At 40.5% G+C, this 22,182-nt stretch overlaps 1 protein-coding gene across 1 annotated transcript in view; it reads right to left on the reverse strand.

The window, feature by feature from the left end:
* RTTN (rotatin) overlaps positions 1-22,182 on the reverse strand; it is an 85,178-nt gene that overhangs the window by 61,956 nt on the left and 1,040 nt on the right. Inside the window, exons 3-11 of the mRNA XM_081149028.1 lie at positions 21,334-21,511; positions 19,456-19,545; positions 17,189-17,279; positions 15,822-15,936; positions 14,900-15,050; positions 12,574-12,739; positions 10,662-10,843; positions 8,427-8,542; positions 1,350-1,520 (exon numbers count right to left, since the gene is read on the reverse strand). Of these exons, the coding sequence (XP_081005154.1) occupies positions 1,350-1,520; positions 8,427-8,542; positions 10,662-10,843; positions 12,574-12,739; positions 14,900-15,050; positions 15,822-15,936; positions 17,189-17,279; positions 19,456-19,545; positions 21,334-21,511 (1,260 nt within the window). The remainder of the gene's footprint in view (positions 1-1,349; positions 1,521-8,426; positions 8,543-10,661; positions 10,844-12,573; positions 12,740-14,899; positions 15,051-15,821; positions 15,937-17,188; positions 17,280-19,455; positions 19,546-21,333; positions 21,512-22,182) is intronic.

The raw sequence follows: 22,182 nt of genomic DNA on the forward strand, positions 1-22,182 counted from the left end.
TCAGAGTCCAAATTCTACTTCGATTTCTGGTGGGCTAGCAACAGGCAGAGGGCAGCACAGCCTCGTGTTTACATAAACTAGAGGAGAAATCTAACAACAATGCAACTGCATTTTTGTCTAGACCTCGTTTTAAAATTCTTAATCAAAGCAATTATAACTATCTGTAAATCAATACTTAGAGTAAATACAATCTCCTCAGTGACCTTATTAACTGTTTCAATGAACTTCCAAGTTATAGATTTAAAAGAGCTACCAAAAATTACAGGCATTGATTTGGCTTCAAAAACAAATAAATAAAAAATAACTACCTGCAGAAAACTGGAGAATTGGTTTTACAGTTTTCTAACACTAAAGCAAGTCAAAATAAAACAAATTACTGATTTCTATATTAACTGATTCCTGCAAAAATAAGCACATAGATGAAAAAAAAATCTACAATCAAAACAGCAATAAATAAGCTATAGGATACAACTGATAATTAAGTTTTCCATCAAAACTTCAACCTCTGGATAGATCATTTGTAACACTTAACAAGTTATTGCAGCACTACTAAGTTTTCAGTTATAGCATTATATAAAGTGAGACACATTTTAAATGCAACTGCAGTCTTATGACTAGAACTCAATTTATAATACTTATGCTGTGAAAAATTAGCACTCCTTAAAGGCAAAAAATTCTTCAGAAACATAACTAATGGCTAAAAGTTAAAAATTAAAACCAAAAAAAAAAAAAAAAAAATTTAAACCAACAGAAATGGTGTTATTTTCCCCAAAGCATATAGTGGAACAGTATTTTGCAATAAAAATTAACAAGCAACTGCTATAAGCAGTCATAGTGATGCATCTTAAAAAAAAATACTGAATACAAACTTTCTAGTTCCATTAGTATAAGGTTTAAAAACAGACAAGCTCATCTATGGCAACAGAGATCAGAAAGGAGGAGCTTGGCCTGGGGAGGAGGGTGGGGGGTTGGATGGGAAGGGGCCTTTGAAATGCTAGTTCATGTTCTAGTTCATGTTCTAGGGGGTGTCACTTTTTAAACACTATACATTCACTTAGTAAAAATACCCTGAACTATGTACCTATTTAAACATAGGTCATACCATAATTTTTTAAAGTTCCTTAAAAAAAACTTTACAGAATTAATATTTTTCCCTATCAAATGATTTGTCAACAATGTCAGCCATTCGGCCAGTTCCACATTTCCAGTACAATCGCTGCAGTCTGCGGGCTGATCAGAAGGGCCTGACGACGCACATCTGGAACGCAGAGAGCCGCGAGGGAGCAACCCGCCTGCCTCTCCTTTCCCACCGCCTCACCTTTCCCACCTCACCTTTCCCACCACCTCACCTTTTCCACCGGGAGCAGCGTCTGCAGCAGCCGGGCCGCAAACAGCGAGAGGCTGACGAAGGCCATTCTGCGGAGCCCGCGCGTGGCCTCAGCGTGCTCTGCCCCCACGTGGCTCTGATGGAAGCACAGTGTCTCTCCCAGGGACCCCAGCACCACCAGCAGCCTCTCCTTCTACAAACATTTAAACAGAAACAGGAACACCGCCAATGTGGGGGCCAGTAGGCAAATGTCATGGAGAACAACTTAAAATACTATCATTAAATAACAAAAACAAACCATTCCTCTCTACAAGAAGAGGCACGTACCTGCTGAAAATAAAAGGGTAAGCACACCTAAATTTTTAAAAAACTAACAGTCTTTAAGCATTTAATCTGATGACTTCTATAATGAATAAAAATAAATGATATACAGAAGCTTAATGAACCATAGATGTCTCCTAGTTTCCTGTGCTCATTGTTCCAACTCTGAACATCCGCAGGTACATGCCTGATCGAGTGGTTATTAGGCTTAGTGTATGCTACACACAGTGGTTGGAATAATGGGAAAAACACATTAGTACAAGACATGATCCTTGCCCTCCAAATGATCCCAAAATTACTACAGAAATGAAACGGGAAGTCAAATAATTAAAAAGCAATTAAATATCCAACTGTATGAGCTCTCTTCAAGTAATAAGGTTGTTTAAGGGAAAATGTTCTGCCATCATCTATTTCTAGATAACACACCACTTAAAAAGAGGTTATATCTTTTTAATGGAAAGGCATACATAAAATACAAAAAGAAATGCAGAAGATTAATTTGCAAATCATGACAATATAGACCAATCGCGGCCTCGACATGGGACACACCCCCATAAGCAGGTATGAAGGGACAGCATCGATCAGATGCAGACACAGGGGACTAGCTTCTCAGTCCTACCTTCCACTGAGAATATCTGAAAATAACAATGGGACAGAACCTGTAAACTACGGGGAAAAACCTCCTGCATGCCAGACACTGCTTTATTCAAAGGTGAATACATGGAAATACAACTAAAAGGTATGAGCACTACAAAAATTACATCAGGATCGGAGCCACAGTGACGAACCACCTCACACCTGTTAGGATGGCAACTGTCAAAAATAATGGAAAATAATTTTGTGCACAAAATATTAAGAATTAAATGTGAAAAATTAACAAAAGTATATAAATAATTTAATAATTCAGAGAAAAAATTGGGTAAAGGAGGTCGTTTTCTGTTAATAAAATGAGTGACTGAGAGTCAAGACCCAACATGAATGGGTCTTTGTGGTCTGAACAACACACAGTATCAGGCAAAACCAGTTATTGAAATGAAGATGGGTTTTATAGGCCTTCACTTGGTCTTTCTGAACCTAATTAATAAAATAGATATAAACTTTGAACATTGCAAATACAACTCCTCAAGTTTCCAAGGACACTGACAAAGACTAACCATTTACTTCATCGCAAAGAAAACTTCAACATATATTTAAGGCTATATTCTCTGATCCCAAGGTAATAAAAGTAAAAACAAAAATTTAAACCAAAAGGAGGGCAATGCTTACAAAACTGAAACAGAAACACTGAATAGCCGTTATACTAATATTAATAACTAGTGGTCTAGAGAAGACAACAGGGAAAGACAGTGGCAGTCTTACCATATTGGCTGGCGATTCTTCCCCGCAGTACTGCTCCATTAAAATAATACTTTATATTCCTACAACCTACCTCTGTTTGTCAAGATTAACTTTGACAATTTACAATTTAAATCAGTGAACATATTTACGACTTCAGGATTGTAGGGCTTTTACTAGAAGTTTATCTACTTGTGAAACTGTTTCAAATAACTATGCTTATTCTAATGACAAATTGAGTGCTTCTCAAAATAGTATGAAAAGGAAGTACTATGTGAATTGGTCTTGTGAATTCCACTATTTCCAGCATTTCTTCTAAGCTAAACAAAATTGTGGGGTTTTTTTAAACTGTTTTAAGAAAAGAAAGGATTGAAAAACAGTAACTGGTCCACAGTTTTAATTCGTTTGGCTAAAAAATGTTTAAACGCCTGTGAAGTCGTTGATGGGGGGGCAGTTTTCAGAGGATATTCACAGCTTTTACAAAAGAAGGTAAAAGACTGTGGGTTCCGTAGAGCATCTGAAATAGCGACTGGCAGGGGATGTCCTCCACATGCTTCTAGCCTCACACCCTTCTCCCTCCCATGCTGCAGCCGATCATGGTAGCAAGTGCAGACCCCCTCCCCCAGGCTCTGCCCCACTGCAGGGCGGCTTACCTGCCTTCAGAATGACGCCACACACTCGGCACCATGGGGAAGGCAGAGCCTCAGCAAGCCCCAGCCTCTCGCATGGGCCACCTACCTCCCGTTTTAGGCTCCAGTAGCTCGCACTCGCCCATTGGCCCTACCCTTTGCCACCACTATCCACTCCTTGTCCTGGTCATTCTCCTCCCTTGCCAGGGAAAAGAGCCGCCCTCCATTTGCTTAGCCAAGTCACAATCACACTCTAAGACTCGGTTCAATCATGATTTACAAGAAACCGTTCCTAAGATCCCAGGTTGGGAGTGTTTTCAAGGCATCCGTGGCGATAAAACATGATTAAAACAGAACTGACCTCAAGAAAGAACCTGCCTCCGTCTCCTCATCGACAAGTGGGCATCTACCCTATAGGGCGTGAGGGTTAAATGGCCTCATAAACAATGTGTTTAAATAGTATCCGTCACACAGAAAGCAGGATACCTAACCTATCTGTCTTTAGCTATTACTCCTCTACACTTCCCTCCGTTTTGCTAGAGTCACAATATATGTACCCACGTCCCCCAGGAACGAAGGCTGCCACTCATTCATCCTGTCCTGCGGTGCCTAGTACGAAGCAATTAGAAATGTCCCGTGAACTAAGATAACTGTCTCCGACTGTGGCAACAGCAGGGAAGGCCAATGGAGTGAGATCCCACCCACCTGGTTACAAATCCAGCCTGTCCATCCTCCTGTGAGCCCTCACTGGGTAGGAAGCCCGCTCTCCGCCCTCTCAGCCACAAGATCTCCGACCAGCAAGTCTTCCCACAGGCCTGGGCATCTAAGTCACCAGCTCACCGAAGGTCAGGTGGGAATTTAGAAGCAGTGAGTCGTAGAGGAGAGAAAAGACTGCTTTCTGTGGCACTGACATGGCAGGAGTGACAGGGAAGGCAAACGTGAACAGAGCCCAGCCCCACAGTCGGAGTTAGATGGCAGGAGGTGAGGATGCCTTCTCCCTGAACCTAACTGACCACGTGAATTAGAAAACGGACTTGGTTCCACAGGGAAGTGAATCCGGGACGCGCAGGGCAGGTCAGCCCAACGTTTATACTGCTCACCAATGCATTTTTTAACAAAATATAACAATTTCAGTAAAAATATTTTTTTCTTTATTTACTTCAAGTGAAATAAAAAATATTCAATTAGGGAGGTTTCTTTTTGACTATGCGTAACACAAACTGAGGTATGGAGTCCCAGATGTGACTGCTATTAGCACTATTTGGAAAGATCTAGAGATCTGATTCGATACCCTCAGGTATTTAATTTCTGAATTTGGAAAGATCTAGAGATCTGATTCCATATCCTCAGATATTTAATTTCTGAATTGGTAACAACACATTTATTATTCTGTTCCTTTAATCACTCAACAAGAATGCTGCTCCTTTCTTTTTAAACTTGGCAAAAGTAGAAACATTACGGAATTCTACTTCATTGTTCCTTTTTATTAATATATAGCCAAAGTACTAAGATTTTTCCTGAGGCATTTACTCTTTTAAACAAGTAAGAGTAAACCAAATATAATTTCAAACAGTACTGTTTTATTTAACATTTATAACATACCAACTGGCACTTATAAACAGATTTAACCTTTAAAGTAAAAATAATTCATTGAATCATAAAAGATTAGCAGCCAAAAGTTAAGAGTGAACGAATAACTTTTACAGATGAATGTTCTGGCCAAGAGAATTTAATTTAAGAAGCAACTGATAAAACAGTTTTCACACTTCTAAGGAAAAACTCACTGTTGAAAACCTTCAGTATGTGAAAATCTTCTAAAAGTACTACAGAATAGTACGGTAACCTTCAGGATGAAAGAAAAACTAAGATTAAGAACTATCATCCCTATTTCATAGAAATTGAAGGTCCTGAACATACCAACTGTAAAATATTACATTTGTTTCTCTTTTCAAGAAATTTTTGTTCTTAAACATAAGTTTGGGTTTTTTACACATGAGTATTGGTACTAAGCAAACTCAGGATTTTGTTTGTTTTTTGTGTCCTAACCTCTATTCACAAGGACTTTAGGTGGCATAGAAAGACGTTTAATAAAACAGACAGACCTAGATCAGAACAACATAAAGAGAAAAAAACTTTGGTAACCATGAAAGTCAATATATATTTTTATGACTAACAAATTTTGCTTCCACTTCTCTGACAATGCAAGGAAAAAAAGAAAGGGCTAAGTTGCCAATTTACATTATAAGAAAAAATCGAACACCAATTCTTCAAGAAAAGCAAGCTTACTTGATAACTGAAAAATAAAAGATAAAAAAAACAAATGGTTTTGATATATTGGAATGTAAAAGGGATATGATTTATAATCACATGGAGACATACTCTGGTAGTTCACAGGCGTCTTAAATATTATGTTACAATACAGCATCCCTGAGGCCCTAGTGCATGTGTTCATTATTCATGCAAGATATCACTTAATCAAAATCTTTTTTCAAAAAAACAGTAATGTCTTATTTTCCAAAAATAGCTTCCCTACTGAAATACAAATAGCAAAGAACAGGCACCCAACAATAAAATGAACTAATAAATGCAACAATGTAGCTATACCTCAAAGTAATCAAACTAAAGGAAAAATGAGACCAAAAACGCATACAAACAACAAGTACATTCATATAAAATTCTAAAAAATGCAAGCTAATCTATATCATGGTGTATCCATAGGCCGAAATGTACCGACAAACTTTAAGAAATATGTGCAACTTATTATATGTCAATTACACTTCAATAAAATCGTTAAAACTCACATCAGTATGTTCACACACATACATGAAAAAACGGTAAGAAACGTGCAAAATCTACATAAGGAAAACACTCCTAAAAGACAAAAATGTAGACGTGAAGAAATGGAAAAAGATACTGCACATTTCCCAAGGTGTAAAGAGAATCTTTCTAACTTTGATCCAAAATCCAGAACCAAGTTTTTGGTTTTTTTAAAGGAAAGAAACTGATAAGTCCAGCTACATAAAAATAAAATAAATAAATGAACAAAAGCTTTTGCATGCCCAAAAGTATCATTAGGAGAGTTTAAAAAAACAAAACAAAAAACTAATGGGAGGAAAATTGCAACTTGTTTCAGAAAGCCAATTTCTTTAATGTGTAAAGAGCTCTTAGAAATCAATAAAAGAACAAAAGACCAATCAATGAGCCCCAAAAAATGAATCAAGGTTTGGAAAGTTTACAGAAAAAGAAATGAAAATGGCTCTTAAAATTACAAGAGCCAGGCCAGCATGGCCCAGTGGTTGAGCATCAACCTATAATCCAGGAGATCGTGGTTCAATTCCAGTCAGGGCACATGCCCGGGTTTCGGGCTCCATCCTCGGTGGGTGGGGGGCGGGGCATGCAGGAGGCAGCCAGTCAATGACTCTCTCATCATTGATGTTTCTCTCTCTCTCTCTCTCCCTCTCCCTTCCTCTCTCTGAAATCAATAAAGATATATTTTTTTTAATTACAAAAAGATATTCAACTTTACTATCAGAATGGCAAAAATCTGAGGTGACTATAAACCCTACTGCTGAGCCTGTAGGTTCAACCACATTCCAAGGAACTGCTGGTGAGTGACTAAAATGGCATTGCTACGTGGGATAATGTGACAGTATCTAAAATTAAGAATATTTACATTTTGATGCAGCAATCCCACTTGAAAAAATCTACCCTAGAGAACCTTTGTACAAGTATGAAATGACACATGCACAGTATCCATTTCACATAATTTGCAGCAGCAGTTATGTCCATCACCAGGAGACTGAGTGAACAGACATACCACAGAGCACCTGAAGCTTACAGAAAAGAGTGGCTGTGATCTCCACGTGCGAACGGAATATTCTCCACACCTGTTATTCCAGGCACACAGGAGGCATTTTTAAGTTGTAAAAACAGATGTAAAACTGTATATACTACTTTTTATGTAAGATGTGGGAGAGGAAATAACAATCTACATACTTACTTGCTTACATTTGCAAAAACTAAAATAAAAATGGAAAAAATAAACCAGAGAACACAATGGCAGGGAGACATCTCTGAGTTTGTTTTATGAAGACAAAACAAGCAGGAACAAATCTAAATGCATTTCGTGCTGGGAACAGAGAAAAGAATTCTTTCGAATGACTTTAAGGCACAGTATTCTGACTATATTCTTAGTGAGAGTTAGTCTAAGCAAAAATGAACTGCAGGGAAATCCTGAACGTTATTAGTTATGGGCCACAGTGATAGTAACTTTGCTATTATGAAATTATTTTCATATGCTGAAGATAAAGCTAATAAGAAATTATGCTGATACTATAAAAACTAAGACTTTCTATGAGCAACAGTACAAGCAAAAACACAGAGGCTAAAATCACAGCACTAGCAATCTGAACTCATGATGTTTTTTAAAATGCACATTTCCTAGTTCTATTACTAAAAGGAAAGAATGCTATCACAGTAACTAAAAGCAGTTCTAATGGCCTGTTCTGGTCTTAACAAAACCCCATTAAAAGAAACCAGAATCTCTGGAGAGGTGGCCTGTTCCAGACCATGCACAAAATAGGCCTGGGGCATATTGTGTCTAAAAGGAAGAAAGCTTTCAGATACTAATGCAACAATGATACCAGCTTAAAATAAAATTAAATTAAAATAAAATAAAATAAAATAATAAAATAAAATATAAAATAAAATAAAATATAAAATAAAATAAATAAAATAAAATAAAATAAAATAAAAAAATAAAAAAAAATAAAAAAATGCTCCTACCCTATCCCAAGGAAAGCATTGATTCTCACCATATCTATAGCAAAGAGGCTGCTGTCATCCCAGATATCTGCTGAAATTGCTTCACCAATAAGTATCAAATCCTCAGCAAGCAATTCCAGAACTCTCATTATCACCTGTGTGCTACCTAGGGAAACAACCGGGAGAGAGAGAAGAAATAGTTAACTTTCAGATCAACGCTGCTCACGCCTTGAGTGAGTCACGCCCACAAACTCCTGTTTCTCTTTTAATATTTCTTGTCTTTTTAGAACTGTTGAAAGAGATAAATAGAAAAGTCACAATCTACAACCACCAGGGAAGATCTGTGTTCTGAAACAACAACAAATGTGCTTGAAGCGGAATGAAGCTCAGGAAGACAGTAGCAGGAATGTAACTACAAGTGCTGTGAGACAGACTGAACTATGTTTCAAATTCAGAGACCATCCATGTCACACGTAACATGTGACGAAGCATCACGTCAGCTTAGAAAACACATTCATTCTAAGAATTTCCTATTTAGTACCAGGAGGCTTAAGCCTCGTCATAAACTGTACTTCCTACACAGGAGCTGCCTGGGAAGCTGAGCTGAGACTGCAGCAACTGAAGTATAAATGTTTTGCTGGTGGTGGCTGAAGACACTTGGAGAAGTTCCATCTGAAACAGGCTCTCAAGCCTGTGCTCACCTTAACCTCTAAAAAAATTCCCAAAGGAAGTGTGCTATGGGAGCCATACCCCCAGCATAAGGTCCTTCTCCACAGAGACAGAGGGACAAAGGAACACCACCTCGCTCCACAATTCTCAGTGAGGGGGACACTCCATCAGACCTTCCTGTCCGCACACCAGCGGTCAAGTTCTAATGAATGAAAGTAAAACAACTACCTGGTAATAGGGTCTAGATGAACAGTTTCTTTAGAACAGATGGAGAAAGTTCTTTTAGACATCTCTAATGATACTGAACAATTATAAATGATGCCATAATTTCCACAAAAGAGCAAGAGAACATTTAGAAATTTTATTTACCAAGATACAGCTTTATAATTATCAATCTGACTTTCTACAGCAAATTAAGAAAAGGTTAAATGCAAACTCATTCCATCTGAAACTTCTTCTCAGCACCCCATGCAGACAAACATACATGCTCTATAACGCCAAGCTCTGGTTTCCCTTCCCCACATTATCGGCATGTGAACTCCTACGTATCCTAACTCCCAGGAGCAGAGGCACTCTGTCAGAAGTTAGGTGTAGTTCCTTCAGGATAAAATAAAAATTTTAATGCCTTCCAAACAAATACCCACCCCCCCCCCCGCTTTCCTCCCATCACCCTCGGGCAGGAAGAAAACAGCCATGGGACCTGAAGAGCCATCAGCAAGCAATATGTTTTCACTCAGCCAGTGCAAACGAAAAAGGCAAAACTCGTTTGTCTTGCATTCACATCTCAGCAAGTTTATCAACTACTGAAGAACCTTGGATCAGGTCTGTTCTTAGCTGACTTTGGGTAAGTTTCTAAACCTTTCTTGATCTGTGACATGGGGGCAGAAGCAGTGACCACAGTGGGAGGGTGAAGTGGGCTGGTGTGAGGATAGTATGAATCAATGCCCAAAACCAGGCAGGAGACCAAGCACAGGGCAACTCAGTGTGTGGACGCCGTGCTGTGATGACCAGACTGTCCGCCGCCTGCCACCCTGGTACCATTCCGATCCCTCATTCTTAACATCACAACTGCAACCTGGCACATGCTGCAATACACCTTTGCAACTTTACCTAGCACCGTGGAAAGAAAATGCACAATGTTCAGGATTTTTTCTTAGTTTTGTTATTAGTTTGGGTTGTTTTTTAGGAAAAATCACTGCAAAGGTAAGAAAGCAGTTGCAGTTTGTTTCTGACATGTTTCATAGCTTAAGTAACAAGTGAAAGGAATGAATTGAAAGCAAGTCAAAAAGTTCCTAAGGGGCAGAAGCCAGAGATTTTTAATTCTGGTCTATTTGTGCCATTCCACCCCCTGACTGAGCTGCGAGGCCCCGGTGGTTACATTCAAAGCAGCTGGGGGGTGAGGCCTGCGCACAAATGACCACAGGCAGAAGGGACACTGCATGTGGAGAGTGTTCCCTGGCCCCCACGCTTAATTGAGAGATGGTGAAGGCCACAGTAAGTTCTTAGGAATTTCCCCAAAGCATACATAAATGCAGATCCTAAAGGTCCTAGCATAGATAGAAACAGACAAGACAGCCACAAGTTATATAAAAAACTATGACTTCACAAAAGCAGACCTGTCCTCAGGAGGGGCACCGCGGACTCCAGGAGGCAGACGCAGAACTGCGGGAGGCTGAGCTGCTGGAACTGCAGCTGCAGGGCATCCTCAGCCTCCAGCTCAGACAGCTCGATGTGCGCCACATCCAGAGGCGAGTGCACGGAGATCCTGGAGTTCACATGCGCGTGGCCACTACTCCCGCTGTGAAACAAACAGGACAAACCCTGTATAATGAGAGGCCCACACACAGACTGACCAAGTCTGCGCCTGGTGCGTCAGGAGCCTCAGACTAGACATAACTCTAGTGCTTCACGTAACAGTTTTGTACGGATTTGTAGAAAATGACAAATTCATGAGATTAAATTCCATCTACATGGCTTAAACTTGTACAAGAAACTAAAATACCTTTCTATTTTGCTTCTCAAACTGATGTTCTAGAAATGTGTCAACAGTCTCATGGTAGCTGTCAGCATTAGCACCGAGAGCCGGTCACTTGCTAAGGAAAGCAAGCAGATCCATTGCAAAGTTCTGAAATCAACTCACAAAGGCAAAACTAAGTAGTTCACACAGTTGCCTAGATTTTCTGTAATTTCCACCAAATGTTCTAAGTAAGCTAATGTTAACAACTAAAGAATGCTAGAAAATGCCAGGAAAACCTGAGAAATTGATTCCTTTATTTAGTACATTCAACATCACCTAGTGATTTTGAAAATACACCAAAAGATGGAACATCCCATCTTTGTTGCTTTCTTCATAAAAACTTCTCATCTTGGGTGTAGAGTGGTAGGGTGGGGACAAACGTGCACAGAAAGGCTTGAACCTACATTTGCAAAGACCCTAAAATTGTGGGTTTTGATGTCATCCACAAGTGAAGCTGAGTCACAGAGGTACAGTAATGTTACTGGACATATAGAACTCCCAAAATTTAATACATGTTCTGTCACTTCTTCAATTTCACTATCCCAAGCATCCAAAATACGGAAATGAGCCAAGCTTCTCAAACTCTGAAAGGTGCGTAGCCCCTGGAAACCTCTGGTTTTTCTGTAAAATGGTAATGACAACTCTACCAACCCTCTCACAGGACTGTTACGAGGACGACTGGAGGAGATAAAAACCATGGTGGCACCTGGCATAGTGCCAAGTGTACTACAAACACGACTCAGTGTCAGCCATAGCTGCAGCGTCACAAGAACACAGGCCAACTGACAAGTGTTCACATTTATTATGCATTTATTATGCATTTATTAGAATGACACCAGAGAAGAGATTCATGTTTTTAAGATGCTTTCAGCCTAAGGATGAGGTAACAAGAAAATACCATGGTAATCCCTTTAAGAAAACTTGAAAATAAAAATCAGTATTAACACAAACAAGTAAAACACCATACATTGTACAGTCTTTGTTTTTTAGATTCTCCAACCAGTCCCTTGAACTTGGTGAACACTGGTGCATTTAAATTAAATTATAATTTAACCTATAAAAATGGGTTTATGATACTATCAAAATGTATCTATCATTTAAATCTAAATTTTAAACTAGATCACATTCCATTTGGGGCTGGTAAAAATAACTTAGCGGGTCAAAATCATCGCTTTTTAATGAAATACAATATAGTTCACTATGTAGCATTGTTCGCTATGTGGAACCAGAGAGCTATTTTGTGAACATTTTGTTTCAGTGGATACACACACTGAGGCACACACAGGCACACACACAGGTACATACACAGGGTATATGTCTATATGCTGAGGTCAGAGTTGCAGTGTAATGTTTATGTCTTGCTGTGGGTTATGGTGATAAAAGTATGAAAGCCATTGGTCTAACATAAGGCCAAAACCTGTGGTAATGTTTCAAAGGAGAAGACAGAGAAAAATAATGATATCCCTGTGAAATTAAACCCACACACAAGCTAACCAGACTTTCCCAGTCACCTGGAAGACACCGCATCCCAATCCTGGCCATCTCCCCTGGGGCGCTGGCCTGTGCGTCCAACCACAGAAGGCCTGGGGCTGCTGCTTCCTGGAGACGCATTCTGAGAATGATGAGTAACCCTTACTTCATGACAGTAAGACAAGGAAGAATTCTGGGAAACTGTGTCTGGGGGGAAAAAGGAAGAAGGAAGTTATCTCTTAGTAGAGGCAGATTACTGATTACAGTAGTATTTCTAACAAACTGAAGGTAGTAGGAATGCTTCTATAGGGGTAAAAATAAAAATAAAGGTCAACCATTTCTGCAAGCGTTTGCTTAGCACATCTAGGTTTCTATCTAACCTGACTCTACAGAGGCTTCTAGCCCACATTATTCACTTACAACACTGGACAACCAGGGCAGAACACCAGATCATGCATGCACACACGCACACATACTCACACCACCTCCCACCCCCCACAAACTCTCCAAGAAACCCACCTCGAACCATAGGCAAAAACTAAATCAAAATGGATCAACCCCCTAAATATGAGAGTTAAAATCATAAATCTGAGAGGGAAATACAGGGACAAATCTTCATGACCTTGCATTTGGCAATGGATTCTTAAATACCAGAAGCACAAACTCAGGAAACATAAACTGAACTTCATCACAATTAACAAGTCCCACATGTCAAAAGACATTATGAAGAAAGTGACAACCTACAGAATGGGAGAAAGTATTTGCAAATCAAATATCTGATAAGGATTTAATATCCAAGATATATAAAAAACTCCTAAAAATAGTTTAAAAAAAAAGAAACTAATTTAAAAATGGACAGTGGACTTTAATAAAAATTTCTCCGAAGATGACACATGAACGGCCAGTAAGCACATGAAGAGCATCAAGAGAATGACCAGCATTGACCAGTGGTCATGAGGAGAAACACAAATCAAAACCACAATGAGGTGCTATATCCCACCTACTAGGACAACTACGATATAGAAAAAGAAAATGACAGATGTTGGCAAGCTATGGAGAAACGGGAACCTCACACACTGCAACTGGGATGTAAAATGGCACAGCCACTGTGGGGAAAGTGGAGATTCCTAAGAAAGTGAAACATAGAATTAACAAATGACCCAACAATTCCGCTCTCAGGTTTATACCCAAATGAACTGAGGACAGGGCTTGAACAGATAGGCCACGTTCATTAAAGCATTATTTACAATAATGAAAGGTGACACCATAAGTGTCCATCAACACAGGAGTGAATAAACAAAATGTGGTACATGCATACAGTGGAATATTATTCAGACGTAAAAGGGAAGTTCCGGAATATGCTACAACAGGGATGAACCTTGAAAACACTATGCTAAGTGAAACAAGCCAGGTTCCACTTGTATGGATTCCACCTGTACAAGGTACCTAGAATAGACAAATTCAGTGAACTACAGCAGCGGTTTTCAGCCAGTGTGCCACAAGAATTTTTAAAACATGCAATACCAGACTATTTAGTAAAGGGCACTAACCTCTTTTCCCTTAGATTGTCAAAAAAAAAAAAAATGACAACAGCCAGCACAACAGCAGCCACCCGATGTGAAATGAATCAAAATTATATCTTTTTTTTTTTTTTTTTGTCAGATAGGCAAAAAACATAACGTATTTTTTGGGTGCCGTAGAATTTTAGTAATTAGGTGATGTGCCATGAGATTAAGAAGGTTGAAAATCACTGGACTGGAGGTTACTGGTGCTGCAGGGGGATTAACTGTGAAGCATGTTCACCAATCAATCTGATTTAGTATTTGACTTTCAATGCACACTGCCTACGTGCACAGAAATCCTAAACTGTAAGCAGTTTTGAGAAGGGAGCCTAGTACTCTATTTGTCCCTTAGACGGTGCTTTTTCCATGAAAAATCAAGCACTATGATCATATAATACTTTGACAACATCTCAAGTTGCATAAAAATAGTTGTCATAAAGTAAAAATCGGTATTTTCCAATCCAAACAATTTAACACAACATATAATCTGCTAAATTACCCAAAGAACAGCTGGAATCAGAATCCTAGTCCCAGATTTCCAACAACACTATGCATGAACAAGTAAGTAAACAGCTCACAAATATCTCTTATTAAAAAAAGAAAAAAAAGATGGTTGGCTCATGAGTGGCTCTGTCATTCACAGATTGTTTTCAAAGGTGATGACGGATTACGCTGAGGAATGGGAGCTTACCTGTGACGATTTATATTTATATATAGTAACCCCTAGCAGTACGTATAATGGGTTCTTTCTCAGAAGAATCTGCAAAAGACTGCCAGTGACTAGAGGACAAATAAACATAAATACCTTGTCTGCTAGAGAAAAAGCCTGGATCTCGATGGAAATGAAGTCGGCTTCGCAAACACGTGCACAGCTGCTGCAAGCAGGATGCCGACTGCAGCGCCAGGCGGGGTGTCCCCTCCTCTCCGCAGGCCAGCTTCAGCAGAGAGAGGAGGCTCTGGAATGAAGAGAGCCGGAAAAGGAGCACAGGAACCAATTACTCCCCATTCTGGACATGCATTTTCACGGTACTTTTTAAAAATCTCATCAAGGTTTCTGCATCTCAAATAGCTAAATCATTTTGCCACGTTTTGGTAATTAATAGCTTTTCCTCTTCTGTCATGTGACAGCGGCCACAGTATGTATTAATAGCTGCCGTTCACTGGAGTGATTTTCAGCCCTGTGGCTGCAGAGCAAGGGTGCGAGGCTTTAGAGACTGCGGATATGCCCCAATCCCAGCCCTGGGTCCTAATGCCCCTCCTGTACAAGCCCAGGTCCCAGAGCCCCTCCTGTACGAACGTGGGTCCCAATGCCCCTACTGTACAAGCAACAGACCAGACTGCAAAGAACCCACCTCTACTGCTCACTCATTTCCACAGCGTCCAGCACTGTGCCTCACACATACCAATTATTGAAGAGACATGCTATTCTTAATGTTAGGAGGGCTCCTGCTGCCCAACTCAACTTGTGAATCCTATTCATCCCTTTAGTGGCCCAGGAGTGGTAAATTCGGGGCGGTCAAACTGGACTGCACGTGTCTAATGAGACTACCTCTCAGAACCACACTATCCAAGTAAGTTGGAGAGTAAGTGGCTTCAGTAACCAAATACTTTGTTCATTAAGTATGGCAGCGCATGCTTTCTTCCTATGGACTCCTACATTGCAAAATTCATTTCATTGCCAAAAGTTCTCTATTTAAAAACCTAAAACAATTAAAGAGGAAACGCACCTGAACAATTTTCGGCCTCTGAAGGAAAATCTCAGCAGGAAAGTCCTGCATGATAACGTCCTTCAGCAGTTCACAGGTGCTCCAGATCAAAGTGTGGTCACTACTTCTTAAAGAGCTACAAAACAGAGCATGAGTATCTTTAACAAGAGTTTACCTGTCCCAGATTCTAAGTAACCAAGTGGTGAATGAATGACTCGACTCACATCCTCTGTGTCTCAACTGAGACATCGCTTCCCCTGGGAAGCCTTCCGGGATCTCATCCCTAAACAATAATCAACTCCGGGCAGGGGCTTCTTCTGGAGCCCTATGCTGCATCTGCTGCTATGGCAACTGCGTGCTGACTTTGTATCCCCACTAGACCCTTCTCCAGACAGCAGCAGCCCACAGACTACCACAATGCTACAAAATTAGATTCAGAGGTCAAAGGGCACAGAACTCAATGACATCTGTAATGTAAATTAAGAAGAAGACAAAAAATAACAGTAACTATAGAGTTAAATTCTAGGAATTAGGCTCCTTACTGCTCTTCCCTATTCTAGATGAATCAAGTGGGGACATCCCTCAACTTCTCAGACAATATTCACCCTCCTAGGGATGTAGCAGTGGTCCAGCCCTCACCCCAAGAAGGCAAACCCCCTCTCTCAGCCCAGCTCCAGCCTACCATCCACAGGTATGCACTGGGAGCATCTCTCTCCTTAGGGACTAACTCAGAACTGCCAGATCGTGTCCATCCTGCTCCTTTCCCATAAGCTACCTCTTCAATACGCTGTTACAAGCCAAGAGTCTATTGAGGCCTCAGAAGGGCGAACATCAAAGATCATTTAATAGCAGCCCCCTGTCTCTGGCCCTAACGCTAGCAAGTTGGTCTTTATTTTCAAGATTCACACACACAAACACACACGCACACACACACACAGACTACTCATTTGTTGTAATATCAGAGAAACAAAAATTTCAGCAAAAAAAATGAAATGACATTAAGACACTCAACAACCAATTAACATCCATTACATAAGATCAGTGGTCCCAACCTATCACGGAGCCCAAGTTTTGGAATATATACTGTCTACTAAATGGACTGCATTTATGTTTAATTTCTCCATCTGTATTAAGCAAAGGCACAGCAATGGCCAACTGGAGACTCTGGAGATGACCAAGGAGCTCACGAGGCTTCAGCCTCCTGAAGCCTGATTAGAGGCAAACTCCCTGGCTTGCTTTCTGAAATACTGGAAATCATTCATATATTCCCATTACTCCATTCACAGCCACTTGGTATCTTTTTTTCCTGGTGAAAATGTATAGTAATAACTGCCAGGTATAATGGCTGAAATGAACCAAAACTACCTGAAGCACATCAGGCACCGTACCTTTCATTGGATGAGAGAACGTGTCTGTCAGTTGTGGTCAGGGGTAGCCACGGAAACGTAGAAAACTTCCAACACCTTGCCCTCTGAGTCGCTGTTAATGGAAGAGCAAAACTTAAGCCATCAAGAAGACAATGTCGACAGACTCATCTTTAAACAAAGTCCCCAGATGAGGTTACATATCCAGGAACCTAAAACACACCGCAAGGCCAGCTGCAAATGTACCCTCTCGGGATAAATAACAGAAAGATCATTTCACGATTTCAACAGAACACACAGATTATTATCAGAAGGAAGAGCATTAAACACAAACCCCTACTGAATGGCATTCAGTTTCAATTACATCTCTTCTATTACTGGCTGACCAGAACACAGAGAAGAGCTTAAATTTAACATCAAAAGAACTAGCATTTGGAGATCTTTAATTACAGAAATTTAAAATGATAAATCTAATCACATACTATATTTAATTAGTCACGTTTAAATATACTAAATGGTGTTAGATGTTTAAACCTCTTTGAAGATGACTTGAAGACAAAAAAGTTGAAGATGACATATCTTTAACTTCAAGGAAGATTAAGAGAAATCAACACATTTTTAAACGACCGCTGTTCAAATTATTTTTTAACAGGTTTATTACCCCAGGTTTATTGAGATGTAACTGATATTTAACACTGTATAAGTTTAAGGTGTACAACATGACAATTTGATATACATATACTGAAAAATGATTATCACAACAGAGTTAGTTAACCTCTCACGTAATTACCAACTTTCTCCTGTGGTGAGATCATTAAAGGTCTACTCTCTCAACATTTTAACAGACCTCCTATTGTACAAGTTAAGGTGGCAACATTGAGAAATAGTATCTATAAAAGCCCTTCCAAGTGGCACACAGTCCTTCTACCAAGTGCTCTGAAAAGAGCATGGAGTCGTTAAACTCAGGTAATTATTATTAATTTCCCCTATAGAGCACAGGTGCCTCTTTCAAAAGTGCTAACATAAAAGCAGGGTTTGCTTTCTCAGGAAAAGTGGTGGGTGGAGAGAAGGATACGCTTATACTGCACATAAAAATGTGTCCAAAACAAGCCAGACCACGAATCCGCAAGCTGCAACTCACCTGCAAAGCATCACCACCTCGAATGCCTCATTGCTTTCGGCAGCTTCATTCAAGCACCACACCCCAATCCCCTCCCTGCAGATGCCTCTCACTGCCACTCAACTAAGCCGCTCAGCCACAAACACAAAGGACTACCTACCATCTCAATACAAAGCCCCTATAAGCCAAACACCATTTTCCAGAAAGGGGAGATAGATGAAAAAGTATTTTAACAGCTGAACAAGCTTTCTGTTCTCATGCTGTTATTCAACCTGAGAGTTTCTAAGGAAACTTGAATAACATCCAAACTGGGTTAAACTGAATCCCCGACATCAGCAGATACACCCTTGGACACACATTTTTCCAACCACACTGGCAATAAAGTGTGAAGCACATGCTTACCTAACCATTCCCCACTGCCCAGGGCACCGAGGACAAGCCCGGGTGTCCTCCTCAGTAAAATGGAGAATATGATCACCTCAGTCTCACTGGGACTCTGCAAGGATCCACTCACTCACCTGAAGAATATACACTGAGTGCCTAACACACAGTTGGCATCGTTCTGCACCTGGGGATAGAGCAGTGCCTGCAGCTATCACTAAGCGTATCGTGACGGAAACAAGAACGAAATACGTATATAACTTTAGATCACGTATGTGTTAGAGAGAAAACTAAACAGAAAGTGACCACTGGCGAGAGTCCTTAGGTCTCTTTAGGGAGGTGGCATGGGAGCAGATCCAGACACAGCCAGACATGAAAAGACCCAGCTGAGATCTCTCAATGGAACTCTAGAACCAGTACATGTTGGGATAAATATAAAGAAATGAAGATGGTGCTGAGATTTTGGCCTGAGTGGCTGGTCGGACAGTACACTGAGTGAGCTGGAGAATGAGACGAGGAACGCAGAGCCCACAGCACTGTCCCTGGCGAAGGATGTGTGTCCGACAAGCAGGGAGCACGACTGCCTCCACTACCACCCCCCTGTACAGCTGCTCAAATGCAGGCAGGATGACGTAAGATGTTCCCACTTAGGCTCTACACCTTAAACTAACTTGAGGAAACAGAAACACTCAGCTTGGTGCTGCAACATTAGAGTCTGACCACAACAAGGAGGAAGAATACATCAGTTTCTGAGGCAGCAGGTCAGGGGGACCTGCTTCCAGACACATACCCACGGGGGCCGCAGGCACTTCCATCCGCTGCAAATGACTGCTGTCCTGAGGAAAATACCCCATTAAGATTTCAGGGGGTTGTGGCAATTCTGAAAAAAAATATATTATTGTATGTATTACTGATTCATTATTTGCTAAAAGTGAAAGTTACTCTTTTCAAAATTAATGTTTTGAGTATTTTAATCATTTTAAAAACTAGAAAAATAATCCAGTTTTTCCCCCTGAATAGTCTGTCTTCCTAAAGAGGAAAAAGTGTGAATGCTGAGCCAACCTGAAATTGAGGGGTTTTCTTCCTTTCTCTTTCACTTTTAATATAATTATTTGTTAGAATGAAAATATCCACAACCTCCTCTTTCACTCCGATCACATAGTTTCTGGTACTTGCGATTTTCATTAATATCTTTTTTAAAAAGTTGTCCAAGTCAAAGGGGTCAAGCACTGCCCCGCCAGCATGGCTCAGTGGTTGAGCATCAGCCTAGAATCCAGGAGATCACAGTTCGATTCCCGGTCAGGGCACATGCCCGGGTTGCGGGTTCAATCCCCAGTTGGGGCCGTGCAGGGGGCAGCTTATCAATGACACTGTCATCATTGATGTTTCTATCTCTCTCTCCCTCTTTCTTCCTCTCTCTGAAATCAATAAAGGTATGTTTTAAAAAAAAATTTTAAAGGGTTGTCAAGCACTATCTTCCAAGATCCTATCACGATTAACATTCAGCAGGGCAGATGCAATGACAGTCAGAATGAGAAAAAGGCTAAGGCTAAATTTCCAATTCTGTTTGAAGTTTTCTTGCCAGTGGTTCTCAATATTAACACAGACAACTGGATATCAGCCCTAGACCACACCTCCAACCTCACCTGTAAGGAGCTAGCTTGGAAATTCACCATTTACGATTCTATGTTATTTGTTATGGCTTAGACAGAAACTATAAAGTACGTTGTTAAAAATCAGGATCACGCAAGAAGCCAATAAATGGCATAGACCACTGTTCCTCTTAACGGCAGGAATAGTCACAGTGCAGCAGAGCTGCACTGCTACAGAGAAAAATGTGGCCAACAGACTAAGCAAGAAAAACGCTTCTTATACTTTTACCACTCCACCACACAGATTTCATGGGCCTTTTACTTTTCTTCAAATCAATTCAAATGCCTTTCATATGCAAGGCACTCTCCTGAGCATAAAATAACAAGAACACAACTAGAGGCACCAACACCTCCGTGCCTAATAGATGCTAGGCCTCATGCTGAGCTCTTTTCAGGCACTGTCTCGTTTAATTCTTGAAACAATTTTATAAATGTTCTTTCTCGCTGTCTCAGTTTTGGGATGAGAAAACTAAAGCTGCAGGGATTAAGTACCTTAGCCTAAGTCACACAACTAGTGGCAAAACTGGGACTTAAATCCATGTCTCTTTGACTCTGACTTTATCCACTACACCATGTACAGCTCACTTTGATCGGACCCCACACAAAAATGGTGAACTAGGGCAGATACCAACATACCCCTATGTGAAGAACAGCCCACAAATTAACGTGCAAAACTCTGAGAACAATGTCTGGCACATGGTAACGAGTGCTCACGGAAAATTTGTGGTGATTGTAAAAGAAATAATCTATCAAACTGGTCTCAACAAAAGAAAATCACTACATCTTTTAGGCCCCTTCACCAAAAAAAGCAATAAATACAAATGTATCCTTGTCTGAATGACAGTAAAGGAGGGGGAAGGGAAGGTTCACATAAGTCAAAACAAGAAAAATATGTTGGGGGGATGATTTTTTTGTTTGTTTTTAATCAAAGGTCCCTTTCCTTAGAATTAACCACTAGAACCAATATATTTGTATTTTAACCAAATGCATCAGGATGATTCCAAAGAGTTACCTACCGATCTGATTGGTCTGGTAAGATGCAGAGCACAGTGCAGGGGCCTCTGAAGGAAGAGTGAAAAGTCCGTCCAGGATGCCGTCAATCTCAGCCTGCAGATCGGGCTCCACATTAGCTCGAAGTTTAGATAAGAATTCGACAGCACCGAGATCAACCAAGTGCTGGACTGCTGGGGGGTACTGAAAGGAGAGGAGGGGTGGCTTGAGCAAGGGTAAATATCAACATCTCTAGACTTTCTCTTCAGCACCTTGGGATACCAGATGCTCCTTTTTAAAAAACTAAACCTTGCACTGATATAACCAAAAGTAAAGAACTTCATAAATAGGACATAGATTTATAGAGACGTAAAACATTTAATAACAGCTAAGGGAGAAAACCCCAGAGACTGAACAACAGGAATGCACACTATCAATTCCTACTTTTATTTATCAAAGGTTTACTTCTGCCCAGCCGGCGTGGCTCAGCAGTTGGGCATCATCGTGGGATCCAGGAGATCAAGGCTGGATTCTCAGTCAGGGCACAGGCCCAGGTTGTGGGCTCCATCCCCAGTGCAGGGTGTGCAGGAGGCAGCCCATCAGTGATCACTCTCTCATCATTGCTGTTTCTACCTCTCTCTCTCAAATCAATAAAGATATTTAAAAAAAAAAAAGGTTTACTTCTGTCCATTGACATTCACCCCTCTCCCCTACCTCCAACCAGCCAAGGATCTCAAAGTAGTGAACATCACCCACGCCTGCACAACGATTTACAGTTCTGAAAGGTGACACTTGCACTTTGACATCTGACCCTGGCAACCAACTCTTTTGCAAGACGCACTGAGGATCACAAATATGAAAAACGAAAACCCCTG

The sequence above is a fragment of the Miniopterus schreibersii genome, assembly GCF_964146895.1.
Source record: "Miniopterus schreibersii genome assembly, chromosome: 10".
Classification (NCBI taxonomy): domain Eukaryota; kingdom Metazoa; phylum Chordata; class Mammalia; order Chiroptera; family Miniopteridae; genus Miniopterus; species Miniopterus schreibersii.